A 15,157-nucleotide genomic window follows, 5' to 3' on the forward strand; every position below is an offset into this window, starting at 1 on the left:
ACCTTGGGCTCTTGTCTTGTTTAGCAGCCTCATGTGCAGCACTTTGTCAAAGGCCTTTTGATAACCCAAGGAAACAACAAATACTGACTCTCCTGGATAGGGTTTGATTTGAAATCCATCATGCCTGTTATTTACTAAAAGAATTCCAACTGTTTTATCAGGCAAGATTTCTCCTATAGGAAATCATGCCGACTTCAGCCTATTTTTTCATGTGCTTCCTTAATAATATACTTCAATGTCTTCCCAAGCACTAACTGGCCTATCATCTCTTGTCTTTTGCCTCCCTCCCTTCAAGTGACAGGAAGAATGAGGAGGATGGTGGGTGGGTTGCGGAAGGTGGAGATTTGACAGGTGAAAGAGTTAAAGGGCTGAAGAAGGAAGACTCTGACTGGAGAGGACAGCAGGCTGTGGGTGAAAGGGACAGAGGAGGGGCAGCAGAGCAGGGTGATGGGCAGGTGAGGAGAAGAAAAGGCATGAGAGAGGAACCAGAAGAGGGAGGGGGAGACATTACCAAAGGTTTGGGAAATTGTTATCAGGTTGGAGGCCACTCAGGTGGAATAATGAGGGAAAATGGGGCTTCATTTTTGGAGCTCTCCTCTGCAGGATTAGGTGAAGGAGAAATATCTTTTATCCATTAGAGGGATATAGAATGCCTTCCAGGCCAATGTCTAAAAAAAAGGAATCAGTTAGCTCTGAAAATAAAGGCCAGCAGTTAAACCTGAAGCACTAGTTGGCATGCCACAGGAGGTTAACCTGTGATAGATATTCACTTTCTAGGGCCCGAGAGAAGAACTCAATACCATCACTCACTGACTCCAGGAGGTGGCTGGAGGGCCTTTTGCAAGTTCTATGCATCTCCTGGAGGTTCAATATTCTCTCTTCTATGAAAAATTTAAATAAAAATCCAGACATTGCAGTAATGGCATTTTCTGGACATATGGATGTTAGTGGTGAATGTAAGGGAAAAGCATTTCATAAAAACAATATTGGATATGGTGAAGCTGAAGTGAATGAAAAGGAACAATTTGATCTCCTGGGTACTGTAGGCAGTTTATCCTCCTCTTTCTTCCCCAAACTATTTGCAGTCCCATTTTGAGGGAACAGAAGAGCCCCGGTGGCCACACTACCCCAACCAGGAAAAACACAGAATTCCCTGAATATTTGGTGTATCTCCATCAATTTTCTATTTTCCACATATTATCTAGCAGTTCGGGAATGAATTGAATGTTGCGTGGGCAATAAAATTTTAAACAGTAGAGCTAAAGTTGTGTGGTGTGTGTTGCTGTTCAGCACCATTAAATAATTGGTCATAAAGCAGGAAAATAACTTTTTATGGCTTTGTCAATGCACCTTTTGGTGAAGTGGATTCTCTACCTCAACTTCTAACCCAGCCTTCTTCCCTAATGTACCTAATATGAAATGGACTCCCCCACCAAAACCATTTTCTTTCCTCAACCTTTTAACTACTTCGCAATCCTTTCATCTCTTCATTCAAAGATGATGTTCATTGCTTACTGAGGATCCTCTTGTTCTCTTGCCATAGCATTATCAGCTCCCACTTTCAATAAATTGCAAGGCAACAGCTTTCATTTATAATGTGCACAAACCAGCCCAACTAATGGGCGCATTTGTGAGATGTCCTGTAGCAGCAAAATCTGTCTATTTGATATGAATAGGACAAGTTGAAGATGACAACTTTCTATTTATTATCGTGCACTTATTGCCAACATTTATTACTCAAATAAACAGGATTCCTTTATAAGAGTTATGGGAAAACAGTGCACTGATAAAAAATTGAAACTATAATATTGCTCCTGCTATAATTTATTGTTTTGCAGCCATAAATTTTTCATAAAACGCTGCTATGTACAATTGAATTTAGGCACTGTACGCCCATTAATCACCCAGCAGTTTTTCATGCTTCCACTCTGATCTGTTGAAATCCAAACTGGTCTGAGGAACTTGACAGTAATAAGTTGAGTATGACAGGTTGTTTCATTAAACTCAACACAAAATTCACTCAGAGAAAGTATGCTTTCATATTTACTACCCGTTATGCCACTGGCGTTTAGGGCCACAATGAAAGGTCCTCCATCACTGGTGGTGTTAGAGCTCCCTTCATTGTGTCAGTAGCTTTCACTACTGTCAGTCCTGCAAGTCCTGGATGGAGACCCAGGAATGTCTTCTCACTCATATGTGAAAGGATTCTTAATTACCGTTTCTGTAACAACAGTTAGGGTTGTTAGCTCTGAGCTGAACCTCTGAACCTGGAGGACTGGTGGACCACTCTTAGTTTGGCCTCTACCTTTTGACCTGTTTGGCGAGGGTGGCCCTACCAACAGCCAAAGCATAAAGCCCAGACTCCAGCCAACATGGCTCTCTGGGTCCTTGAGACAGACAAGCCTCCAAACCATGACAAAGTTGTGGTCCTCTTGGAGGGAGAAAGTATGCTGTCCTGTTTAAATTCTCCCAGTTTGTGTTAGAACAACAAGTTTGCTACTGAAACTTCTTTGTTCAATCTGAGTGATGTTCACACACTATTCATTTGATCAGGTAGCTTCTCAAAGATGCCTTCAAAATTGTGACCCTTATTAAATCAAATAAAATTGAAGATCAGAGAAATATTAAGGTTTGCATCCTTCAAAGATACCAGATAAAGAGCATCAATTGTGGTGAAATTCAAAAGAAACAATAACTCCTAAGGCAAGGTGAACTTTCCTCAACTTGGCTACGGTGGCCATCAAGAACCTGTCTAAACTAATCCCTTTGACCAGCATTTGGTCACAAACATGAGAAGATCTGCCAATGTTGGAAATCCAAACCAACACATACACTCGACACTGGAAGAACTCAGCAGGCAGCATCTATGGAGAAGAGTAAACAGTCGACGTTGCAGGCCAAGACCCTTCATCAGGACTGGAAGGGTCTTCTTACTCTGGCTTCTCCTCTTTTTTCCCAGTCCTGATGAAGGTTATCAGTCTGAAATGTTGATAGTTTACTCTTTCCCTTAGATGCTGCCTATCCTGCTGAGTTCCTCCAGCATTTTGCATGTGTTGAGCAGTGTTTGCTATATAGTTTATTATCCCTGGGGGATTGAGGTTCTCATCCAGGTATTTCCAAAATGTTGGGAGACTAAAGATTAGCATTATTTGTCACATGTACATTGAAACATACAGTGAAATAACCTCATTACACACCCATCAGAATACTGTCTCATCTTAGATTCTTCCTTAATGGCCAGCAGACTACCACAACTATTAAAGCATTCCTTACTCGATTCCTACTATTGTGATTGCAAGTTACTCTCTGCTATTTCCTTCATCCATGTTCTCCACTCTCATTTTCCAGGTACCCTTAACAGCAGTCTACTCAGATTGGCAGATCTTCTAAACTGGAAACAAGAGACAAGCCTTGATTTATTCACATGATTTTGCCATTTGAAGAATACGTAGAAGATGTTGTTCCCAAGTGCTGACAGGAATGGAAAGACAAGAAGCGAGTCCCTGCAAGGATTTAAGCCTTTTGACTCCAAGTGTCACCCTTGCAGATGAAGCATGTAAGATTGCTTTTGCTTTCCAAAGCAAGCCGTCTGTCTCAGTTGACTCATAACACTAAATGCCAATTCTTGCTGCTTTCCATATGAGACAGCTAGATGGACAATAACCTTGGAAATCTAGATTTTGCTCTTCTACCATTACAATGCAAATAGATAATTTCATGGCGTGCCACTTAACTATTCATAAGATAAATAAGAATTGAAGTAAGGATTGTAGAAGTGGACCACTCCCCATTCTTTCTTTTTCTGTTCCCCATTCTGGTTCCCCTCCCATCCTTTCTCATCTCCTCCCCTGTCCACATGAGCTACCCATCACCTCCCTCTGCTTCCCCACCTCCTTCCTTTTATTCTATGGTCCAGTGCCTCTCCAGTCAAATTCCTTCTTCCTCAGTCCTTTAGCTATCCCACCCATCACCTCCCAGCTTCATACATCATCACTCTTCCCCCTCACCTATCATCTGCCAGCTTATACACCTCTAATTCCTCTCACTTTCTCATTCTGGCTTCAGCTTCCTTACTCCTTGGGCAAAGAGGAGAGAGATCTCCTTTTTCAATTTCCCTCCATAGATGATGCCTGACCTTCTGAGTGCCTCCATCATTTTGTGTGTGCTGCTTGAAACAAGACTGCATTTAACATGAGGTAGCAGCTTTTTAGTGAACAGCTTCAGTGTTTTAATTATAATGGTTGATAAACAATTAAAATCTTGATTCCTTTTTATAGCTTTCCTCATTTACTAAAGTTCCCTTTGACAGTACTAAAGGACCAATTTACAAAAGTACTTCAGCAGCAGACTATGCTGTTCATGGTCAATGGTTTATTTAATGTTTTATTGATATAGAAAACTGAAGTTGTTCCTTTACAATAATTTGGAATACACTGGTACAAATACACCTTTTGTACACTGCTTCTGAAATTTATTCCATTAAAATTGGTGGGAGTGAATTTTATGAACAAGGTACATTGTACAGACAATTACATTTGAATACAATGAATACAAAAGTACAAACATTAAAACTTCTGACAAAAAAAAGATGTCTTCTGCAATTTTATGTCAACCCATGCCTTCTGATAAGTGGGGACAGACCACCTAACTATATATCTAATTCAAGATCATTATCGAAATGAAATAGACTGAAGCATATAATTAAAGACAGGGCTTGATTGCACTGATCTCTGATCGTTACATGTGGCAGCCCCACATCTCCACTCGATTGACTGATTGGGCTGATTCCTGGTATCATGGTGACCCTTTCACAAGGTAATCTACAGACTGGCTGAGGGCTTACATTGTCTGATCAGCTGAATCATTTAGCAACAAGTTTGCAATTTTCATTTGAAAACTACTAAAAAATGAAACACTTCTTTAAAAAAAAGCATCAAACTGTTATACGAGGGGTGATTGATAAGTTCGTGGCCTAGGTTAGAAGGAGATGAGTTATTAACTTCAAACTTTCTGCATAATCACTCAGAGTTGAACTGCACGTGCATGTAACAAGAGCTGTATAACTCATCTCCTACCTTAAGGCCATGAACTTATCAATCACCCATCTGTAGACACTCTCTGGAGGTCCAAGATCCATATACTCCACAACTGCTGGACAAAGTGTGTAAATGTAGGAGGGGACTATGTTGAAAAATAAATGTGCTAGGTTTTCTAAAATTGACTCCTTCTACCTTAGGCCATGAACTTATTTAAGTCCCACACTAGCAGGTTCAAGAACAGTTATTACCCTACTCCTGAACCAGTGTGGATAATTCACTTCGGTGAAATGATTCTATGATCTACCCTACAGGTCATGTTCTCAGTATTATTTTTTTATTTGCATAATTTGTCTTCTTTTGCACATTGGTTGTTTATAAGTCATTGTTTATGTATAGTCTTATGAATTCTATTGTGCTTCTTTATTTTTTTGTAAATGCCTGCAAGAAAATAAATCTCAAGGTAGTATGTTGGTAATACTTACTCAGTGGCCACTTTGCTAGCTACAGGAGGGGAGCCCAGCCACTTCAAGGTTTGGCATGTTGTGCACTCAGTGATGTTCTTCTGCACACCACCGTTGAAAGAAGTGAGTTTTATTCTGAGTTAATGTCACCTTCCTATCAACGTGAACCTGTGTGTCCATTCTCCTCTGACCTCGCTCATTAACAAAGTGTTCGTGCCACAGAACCGCCACTCATGGGATTTTTTTCTTTTGCTTTTTACACTATTCTCTGTAAACTCCACAGACTGTTGTGTGTGAAAATCCCAAGAGACTAGCAGTTTCTGAGATACTCAAACCTCCCGGTCTGGCACCACAGTACGTAGAAGCACATTGCAGATGCTTCGGCCCACAATGTTGTGCCGACCATGTAACCTACTCTAGAAACTGCCTAGAATTTCCCTACTACATAGCCCTCTATTCTTCTAAGCTCCATGTACATATCTATGAGTCTCTTAAAAGACCCTATTATATCCGTCTCTACCACCTTTGCTGGCAGTGCCTTCCACGCACCCACCACTCTCTGTGTGAAAGACTTACCTCTGACATCCCTACTTCCAAGCACCTTAAAATTATGCTTCCTCATGTTAGCCACTTCAGCCCTGGGAAAAAGCCTCTGGCTATCCACATGATCAATGCCTCCCATCATCTTAGACACCTCTATCAGGTCACCTCTCATCCTCCGTCTTTCCAAGTAGAAAAATTCAAGTTCAATCAACTTATTCTCATAAGACATGCTCTCCAATCCAGGCAATATCCTTTCTACCTGCACCCTTTCTACGGTTTCCATGTCCTTCCTGTAGTGAGGCAGATACGAATTATATGGTAGAGATAACAAAAACATATTGTTATCGCCACCCAAATTTCAAATTTTGAGGGAGATAAGTAATAGTATATTGAAAAGTCAGATATGGAATATAAATGGTTACCTGTTGACGCTTTTCAAATTCCAGCTTGATACGTGACTTAATGCAGTTGCATGTGTCTTGATAAGTCTGCTGTAGAGCGAGTTCCATCAGATGCTTGTGATAGGCTCCTGCCAGATTTCCACAAATGAAAATGATGACATTGGCCAAAATCTGGGAAATTGAGTAAAAAAAAATTTTAATCCTTGCACTTGACATAAATATTTAAAGAGTCCATATTAAAGCTTCTCCTTCCAGTTTATAATGACACTTGCAGTAGAGTAAATAACAGAAAGCTTAAAAGCAGAGTTCAAAATACCAGATTAGTGGCTTTTCTGCCTTTTCCAGTCATTTGAGAGAATCTCCTGGTGGAAATCTTGTGGTAGAACAACGGAAATGGCAAGGTTTGCCTTCATTCCCATGAGATATTGGCAATACTAATCTCTGTAGAAACTGTACATTAATGGTATCTGGAAGACCCTTCTGAGTTACATTTAAAACGCAAACTGGTATCTCACACAATAGAAGTTATATGTGGGAACTCATCACCAGGAGCATTCATCATACATGTTCTAGATCAGGGGCTCCCAACCTTTGTTACACCATGGACTCCAACCACTAACCGAGAGGTCTGTGGAGAGGTTGGGAACTCCTGTTCTAGATTAAAGCTCAGAAAGGTGAAGGAGGGGCTGTGATGATGCTCAGACTGCAATAGTTTAAGTTTAAGGATCTAGAATGCAGAACTGGTTTGAATGGAAATAGGAAACAATAAAGGGAAGAAATCATTTGTGGAAATGATGGAGAGTATAAAAACATAAAGGTAAAAATAATAACCCATTTTAATTCCACTTCCCGTTCTCATTCCGATTTGTCCATCCATGGCCTCCTCCACTGTCGGGATAAGGTCACACTTAGGTTAGAGGAACAACACCTTATATTCTGTTTGGGTACCCTCCAAGCTGATGGCATGAATATCAATTTCTCTAACTTCCAGAAATGCTTCTCCCCCTTCACTATTTCCCATCCCCTTGTCCCTCTCTCATGCTATCTCCTTGCCCGCCCATTGCCTCCCTCTGGTGCTCCTCCCCCCCCACCATCTTTTCTTCCTTCCACGGCCTTCTGTCTCTTTCACCAATCAACTTCCTAGCTCCTTGCTCCATCCCTCCCCCTCCAAGTTTCACCTATTGCCTGGCCTTTCTCTCTCCCCTCCCCCCACCTTTTAAATCTACTCCACAGCATTTTTTCTCCAGTCCTGCTGAAGGGTTTTGGCCCAAAACGGTGACTGTACATTTTTCTGTGGATGCTGCTTGGCCTGCTGAGTTCCTCCAGCATTTTGTGTGTGTTGCTCGGATTCCAAGCATCTGCAGATTTTCTCTTGTTTGCAAAAATAGTAATAGTCCTTTTGTATGATAAGATAGACTTGACCTCATAATTGACTTTGTTCAGATTCCACGCTTTATCATTTACCTGCACTGCACTTTCTCTGCAACTTTTACACCTTATTCTCCATTGTTACTGTTTCACCTTGCTCTCACTCAATGCATTGTGTCAAGATTTTGATCTGTATGAACAGTATGCAAGACAGGCATACTGTATCTTGGTGCATGTGATAACAATTAATCAATATTGATACTAATAATGGCAATTTGTCTAAAGGGTCTAGTGATATTCTTTGGCAATTATAATCTATATATTGACAGGTTTATAGCTTTGAATCCGCAGAACTATAGTACATAACGAGGTTGAATAGAAGAGAGTATAATGAGAAAAAATGTGAAATTGTCCATTTAAATAGGGAAGATAAAACTGAAGTATGTTATCAAAGTGATATGCAATTTCAGTGCTCTGAGATGCAGAACAAACTGGGTGTCTTCATGTTTGATTTGCAAAAGGGTCGTATGCAGGTAGAGCAAGAAACCCAGAGTGCTAATAGAATGTTGCTGTTTATTGTGAGGGGAATTGAATACAAAAGTTGAGAGGGTACACTTCAGTATTTAGTTATTGAGATACAGCATGAAACAGGCCCTTTTGACCCTTCAGGCCACACCACCCAGCAAACCGGCTTAATCCTTGTCTAATCATGGAACACTTTACAATGACCAATTAACCTAATAACCGGTACATCTTTGGACTGTGGGAGGAAACCGGAACACCCGGAGGAAACCCACGCAGTCACGGGGAGAACACACAAACTCCTTACAAGTAGCAGCAGGATAGAACCCACGTTGCTGGTACAGTAAACCGTTGTGCTAACTGCTAATGCTAAAGTGCCCCAACGTGGGGTATTGGTAAAACAACATCATTAGTCTCCTGATCTCATGAATGAAGCCGTTTTGAGATGTTTTACAATATTAATACTTGGAATGGGTAGTTTGTCTTATGTGGAAAGGTTGGACAGGTTAGGCATATACAGATTTAGCTTTCTGCCAGATCTCTTCCAATTTACTAAAAAAAAATTCAATACATGTAAGCTGCTGTTGACATCACTTCCTTTTCCTTCAGAAAACAGATTCAATTTATTTGTGAATTGTATCCTCTGAACTTTGATTAATTTATCTAATATTTCTCTTCTTTGTATTATTACAGTAATATCATTCTTCATTTCATCTACTGATATTATGTACATGATATACCTCTCTGTTAGTTACTGAAGTAATTATTTAATCTTTCTTCCATTTTGCTATGGCTGCCATGATTTTATCTTAGCCATTCTCATAATCCAATCTCAACTTTCCTCTTTTTATTTATGTGCCAGCAGAATAATTCAATATTTTGTTTAATATTCCTTGGGTAATTTAATTACAAAATGTCTCCTTATGTTCCTAATCGGTTTCTGACTTCTCAAATTTCTTGTTATCTTCTTTTTGTAGTCTCTTATTCTGGACATAAATTTGGTGTATACCTCTTAACTTGATTTTTCTATTATACCTTGGAACATTGAGTTTGTGTTTATTGGGATATATTTTTTATTTAACTCTGTAAAATACCATTTAAATCTTTCCCACTATTTGTTGTCCAATGCAATGTGTATGCTGGCAGACAAAACAGGAAAAAGACTATTTAAAACTTGTAATTAGTAATCTGGTAAATGAGGGGTCATTAGTAAAGACTGAACATAATATGATGGACGTTTATATAAAGATTGGAAGTGATCTGAAATCAAGGCCTTAAACTTAAACAAAGTAAACTAGGAAGGCATGAAGTGTGAATTGCATATGATAGATCATACAGTAAATTCCCTCTACACATCATCACACCCAAGAACAGGCTCCAGTCCTCAGTTTCTCTCTGGTGCTCTGGAAATGGTGAAAAATGTGAAGGGAAGGCCTTGGTTTGTAAACACAAGAGATGCAGCAGATGATGAAAGTCTTGACGAACATGCACAGAATTATGGAGGGACTCAACAAGCCAGGCAGCGTAATGGAGAGGAATAAAAAGTCAACATTTTGGGATGAGACCTTCCGTCAGGTCCCGATAAATAATGAGTCACAGCCCAAAACGTCGACTATTTATTTCCCTCCATAACAGTTGAAGTGCCATCACTTGAGTTGAGTGTGACGTTCCCCTGAGGGGTTGTCTGTTGGTGGCTTGTGGCTGCTGAAGGGCTCTTTCTGCCTCAGCCCAGGAGACCAGTGACTGAATCAAACACCCCCCCACCCAATGCGCCAGCCCATGACTAGGGGGTTCCAGACCTCACAAACCTGCCCACTTCGTCACGTGCTGATTGCCACAGGACTTAATCAGGGATGTTGGGGTGGATTCCCTTAATGGAGAATGCTTGTGCACAACTTTGTTTAAGCTGGGGGGGGGGGGGGGGGGGGTGCTGATGCACAACAGTCACCACAAGGTTCCAGACAGATCAGGGTCAGAGTCCAGAGGCATGGAAAGCAGTATGACTGGGGGCCCTTCACTGCTGCTGTCCTCCACTGCACTGCCATTGTGATGTGCCATCATCTTCTGCCTGCTCCACCACTGAGGCCTTTGTCTGGAACCTCTTCCTTGACCTTACCACCATGGGTGACCCTACCAAGACCTAAGTGCCAGATAGCAGAATGACAGATGACATCCTTCCATGTAGCTCAGGAAGTCACTAGCCTCTCCACCATGACAAGGTAAAGATCCCCTCCGCAGATACTGCCTGACTTGCTGTATTTTTCCAACATTATGTGTGTTGCCTTGGTATGTAATGCCTGTCAGTAGTGTACAAAGGCTTGGGCCTCAAGTGTTGTTTTGTTTTGTAATTTCAAAGCATTAAACTAATTCAAAGAAAGACATGGGAGTCTGAAATGCAAGTCTAACTTCGGGTTTACTTTTAAGCGACGATTGTAAATATCATGAGGTAGGGTGATGATGTAGGAAGTTCACATATTTATACATACAACCCATATTAAATTATTTAAACAAACAAGAATGCTTAATCAACCTGTATATATATATCCAAGATTACTCAAATATTACTGAAAATTAAATACACAATACTCCTCCCTGCTTAGCTAATAACTCCAAGTCAATAGAGAATGCATCACAATTTTATATGCATTATATTATATACTACAGCTACTATATACAGACATTCACAGCTTGGTACATTTTAATTTGTCCCATTCAGGCCTAAAGATTTAATTGCTGTGGAGGATTTGTTACCCTTGTGGAATAATGTCTTTCCTGACAATGGGGCTCCCTCTGCTTGGCAGGTGAGACTTATGGCAGTGAAACCAATCTCGGGTTTCCGGGGCCTCCTCCATGGTGGTTGTGGGAGTTGACTCTGAGACTGCAGGAAGTGGGTCTGACACCTTTGGGCACCTTTCTTCTCTTTTCTCCCTAGGGATCTATTGCAATCCATTTCTTTTTCTTTCTCCTAGTTTGTGCATCTCGATCTTGGAAAGAGGCATTTAATTCAGTGGAGTATTCTCTTATTAATCCTTCTTTTGCTCCCTTTGCAAACTGATCTCTTTCCTTGGTTTCCTCATCCACCACATCATCTGATAAATCGTTTGTTTTTGTATCTCCGTTGATTCCTTTATTTTGGGCCTTCCATTCATCCAGCTGGGCTTTGGTCTTTGCATCTACTTTTACAAGCAGCTCTTTGCCTCTCATTTGAACTTTGTGCAATAGTCTGAATGCATGCAGAGTAGATGCTGGTTCTTTGTACTAGGAAAAGGCAAATGCTTGCAATTTTCCTGAAGCTCCTTGAACTCTCTTCCAGCTTGAAACCAATTCATATGTCACAAGTGACTGCTTGATTAACATTTCAGAAGCTTTCTCAGATATGTTGCCTAAAAAAACTGTTGTACTCAGACCATTGCTTTTGTCACTTTCATACTTTCTCTGAGAAACATCGTCCTTCCTTTGTCCAACACATTTTCAAACCCAAGACACAGAGGTTGTCAGTCCTCTGTTGGGTAATGTTTCATGGAGTTCAGCATGGAGACAGTTGTGGGATCATCCAGAATCTCTCTTAATTTGCTTTCAGATGGCTTCATTGCAGGGGATGTGGTATGCAAATAGTGGATGGATTTCCAATGTGGCTGTAGGTGTCTCAGCAATCTCACCCCTATAATGTTGGTCCTCTTGTTTTCACCGCATACAAGCTCAAAGTCATTCCCTCAGGAGCAATCTTTTCTCTAGTGTAAATTCTTAGTTGGATATCTGCAGGCTTCAGTCTAGTATCTTTGAAATGCCTCTCAAACTCATTTTGTGGAATGACTGAAACAGCTGAACTAGTGTCTAATTCCATTTTAATTAATATGGTGTAGTCCATATTGCTTGTCTATTGTTAATTTTCACCCTGTAAATCTCATGGCAACACAGTCCTGTATCACTCTTAGCACGATCAGGTTTTTTAATCAACATGTTCGGATTAGTGCTCTTTTATAAGCTGAAAATTGACTTTTTCTCTTCCCTATGCAATCAACTTATTTTTGTCTCCTCGACATGCCCTTTCTTTGTGACCTATTTTGTTGCATTTTCTATAAGTTTCACCTTTAAATCTGCATTTGTTTGGTGTACATGAGCCCCCGCCACAACGGTAACATAATTTGTTCAGCAAATTAGATTCTGCGATTTTGTTCACACTCATCTTCATTACTGATTGCATCTCAACTGCAACTCAGTCGGCGGTTTCCATTGAAACAGCGATTTCAATTGCCCTTGTAAGTGTCGGTTGTCTTTCAGTTAGGAGCCAATTTTGAATGCTCTCTTGTAAGAGTCCACAAACTCAATGACCTCTTAGTGTATTATCAAGCCCATTGCCAAACTGATAATCCTCAGGCATCTTCCATTCAGCCAAGAATACCAAAATGGACTCACTTTTGCTTTTGACTCTGCTTATGAAACCTAAAGCATTCTCCAATCAACAATGAATTTGCTTCTCAATGTTCCTGCACTACTTTGACACTATCAGCAAAGCTCATTTGGTTGGAACTGTCAAACTCCTAAGCAAACTGTATGACTTTAAACTCAATACACTTGATAAAATTGACACTTGCTACTCATTAACTATTTCACTTGCTTCAAAATTCTGTTTCAATAGCTCAGTGTATATGAGTCAACTACCTGTTATGTAATCAAACTGGTCAACTTTTCTGGCATAACCAACTATTTCATTTCTTTTTTTATGATTACAGCACTCGGTACTCGCTCCTTATGACCCTGTGAATTGGTCCATTTTATTAATTAAAAAAAAACTCGACCATGTCTTCCCTTATGAAGCATATATGCTGTGTTGCTTTTTAAAAAGTTCAACAACTTGTACATGCTGGGCTGTGTATTTTACTCAACGTTCCTCACTGTATTTTTTTTTCTAATTTGTCCATCTTACAGGTCGATAACCGTCTCTGGTTTGTTTTAAAAAATCTCATTGCCAATGTTATGTTTCGTAATTTTAAAACATTAAATTGAAAGGAAGACATGGGAGATTGAAATGTGGGGTCTAACTTCAGGTATACTTTTAAGTGAGGTGTGCATATATCATGTAGTAGCATGATAACACAAGCAATTCACGCATTTATTCATATAATATGTAATTAATTATTTAAATAAACAAGAGTGCTTAATCAACACACACACATCCATATACAATATTAGTCAAATATTATTGAAACATTAAATATACAACATCAAGTGCTGCTGGGACTGAATAAGCAATGTAGGCCCACTGGAAATATTCTGATCAATCTCCTCTTCGGGACTCAGATCAACCTGAAGGCAGCTTGTGCCTTGGAATCGGATTACACCTATTTTCAGTCGATGAACGTTTTGGAATTAGCTCTGGAGCTAAATCAGTTCCTCCTCCTAAAACAAAAATCACCAAATGAGGGAAAATCAGGAAAAGGGAAGTGTTAAGAGGGACAGGGATTTATACAATCTCCAAAGGGTCCACACTCAATTCAGCTTTGCTGCCAAAACTTGGCAATCAGAGAAGGTCTTCTTTCCCTTCAAGCATACTCTCCACGGCATTCAGACCATAAGATATAAGACATAGGTGGAGAATTAAGCCATTTGGCCCATCAAGTCTTTGTCATTCAAATATGGCTTATTTATGGCTTCTCAATCCTATTGTCCTGCCTTATGCCTGTAACCTTTGACAGCCTTACTAATCAAGAAGTAATGACTAATCAACCTTCACTTTAAATATACCCAATTATATACCCTTGACAGTCACTTGTGGCAATGAATTCCACAAATTCACTACACTCTGGTTATGCCCTGGTTATGGAAACCTACTTACAAGGCCATCAACGAGGAAAGGCATAAAGGCATTTAACTGGATAAGTATATGGCATAACTGGTATTTGCAATGCTATCAAAATTCACAAAACAAATGCAACTTCTTGAGGTCCGAGTCCATAGGACGCTCAAAGCAGCTGCGCGGGTTGACTCTGTGGTTAAGAAGGCTTACGGTGTATTGGCCTTCATCAATCGTGAAATTGAATTTAGGAGCCGAGAGGTAATGTTGCAGCTATATAGGACATTGGTCAGACCCCACTTGGAGTATTGTGCTCAGTTCTGGTCGCCTTACTACAGGAAGGATGTGGAAATCATAGAAAGGGTGCAGAGGAGATTTACAAGGATGTTGCCTGGATTGGGGAGCATGCCTTATGAGAATAAGTTGAGTGAATTCGGCCTTTTCTCCTTAGAGTGAAGGAGGATGAAAGGTGACTTGATAGAGGTGTATAAGATAATGAGAGGCATCGATCGTGTGGATAGTCAGAGGCTTTTTCCCAGGGCTGAAATGGTTGCCACAAGAGGACACAGGTTTAAGGTGCTGGGTAATATGTCCAGGGGAGATGGCAGGGGTAAGTTTCTTACTCAGAGAGTGGTGAGTGCGTGGAATGGGCTGCCGGCAATGGTGGTGGAGGCAGATACGATAGGGTCTTTTAAGAGGCTTTTAGATAGGTACATGGAGCTTAGTAAAATAGAGGACTATGAGTAAGTCTAATAATTTCTAAGGTAGGGACATATTCGGCACACCTTTGTGGGCTGAAGGGCCTGTATTGTGCTGTAGGTTTTCTATGTTTCAATGTTTCAAACATTTGGGGCATGCAACGCGCAGTAGTCAGCATGCAGAGACCAGTAGCACTAATCTGGCAGCTGATAACATTCAGTGTACTCTGCAATGTCTCAGACTGAGAGGTAATTTATTCCATGTCAGCAAACTCAAGGAGAAAAACCTCAATTGTCACTGGACATTGACTGAGGCTTATCAATTAAAAAC

The 15,157-nt window shown here is 40.4% G+C and overlaps 1 protein-coding gene across 1 annotated transcript in view; it reads right to left on the reverse strand.

The window, feature by feature from the left end:
• Positions 1-15,157, reverse strand: part of LOC132378312 (adenylate cyclase type 2-like) — a 507,293-nt gene that overhangs the window by 164,578 nt on the left and 327,558 nt on the right. The window contains exon 7 of the mRNA XM_059945128.1: positions 6,466-6,615. Within this exon, the coding sequence (XP_059801111.1) occupies positions 6,466-6,615 (150 nt within the window). The remainder of the gene's footprint in view (positions 1-6,465; positions 6,616-15,157) is intronic.

The sequence above is a fragment of the Hypanus sabinus genome, chromosome 20 (assembly GCF_030144855.1).
Source record: "Hypanus sabinus isolate sHypSab1 chromosome 20, sHypSab1.hap1, whole genome shotgun sequence".
In the NCBI taxonomy this organism is placed as follows: domain Eukaryota; kingdom Metazoa; phylum Chordata; class Chondrichthyes; order Myliobatiformes; family Dasyatidae; genus Hypanus; species Hypanus sabinus.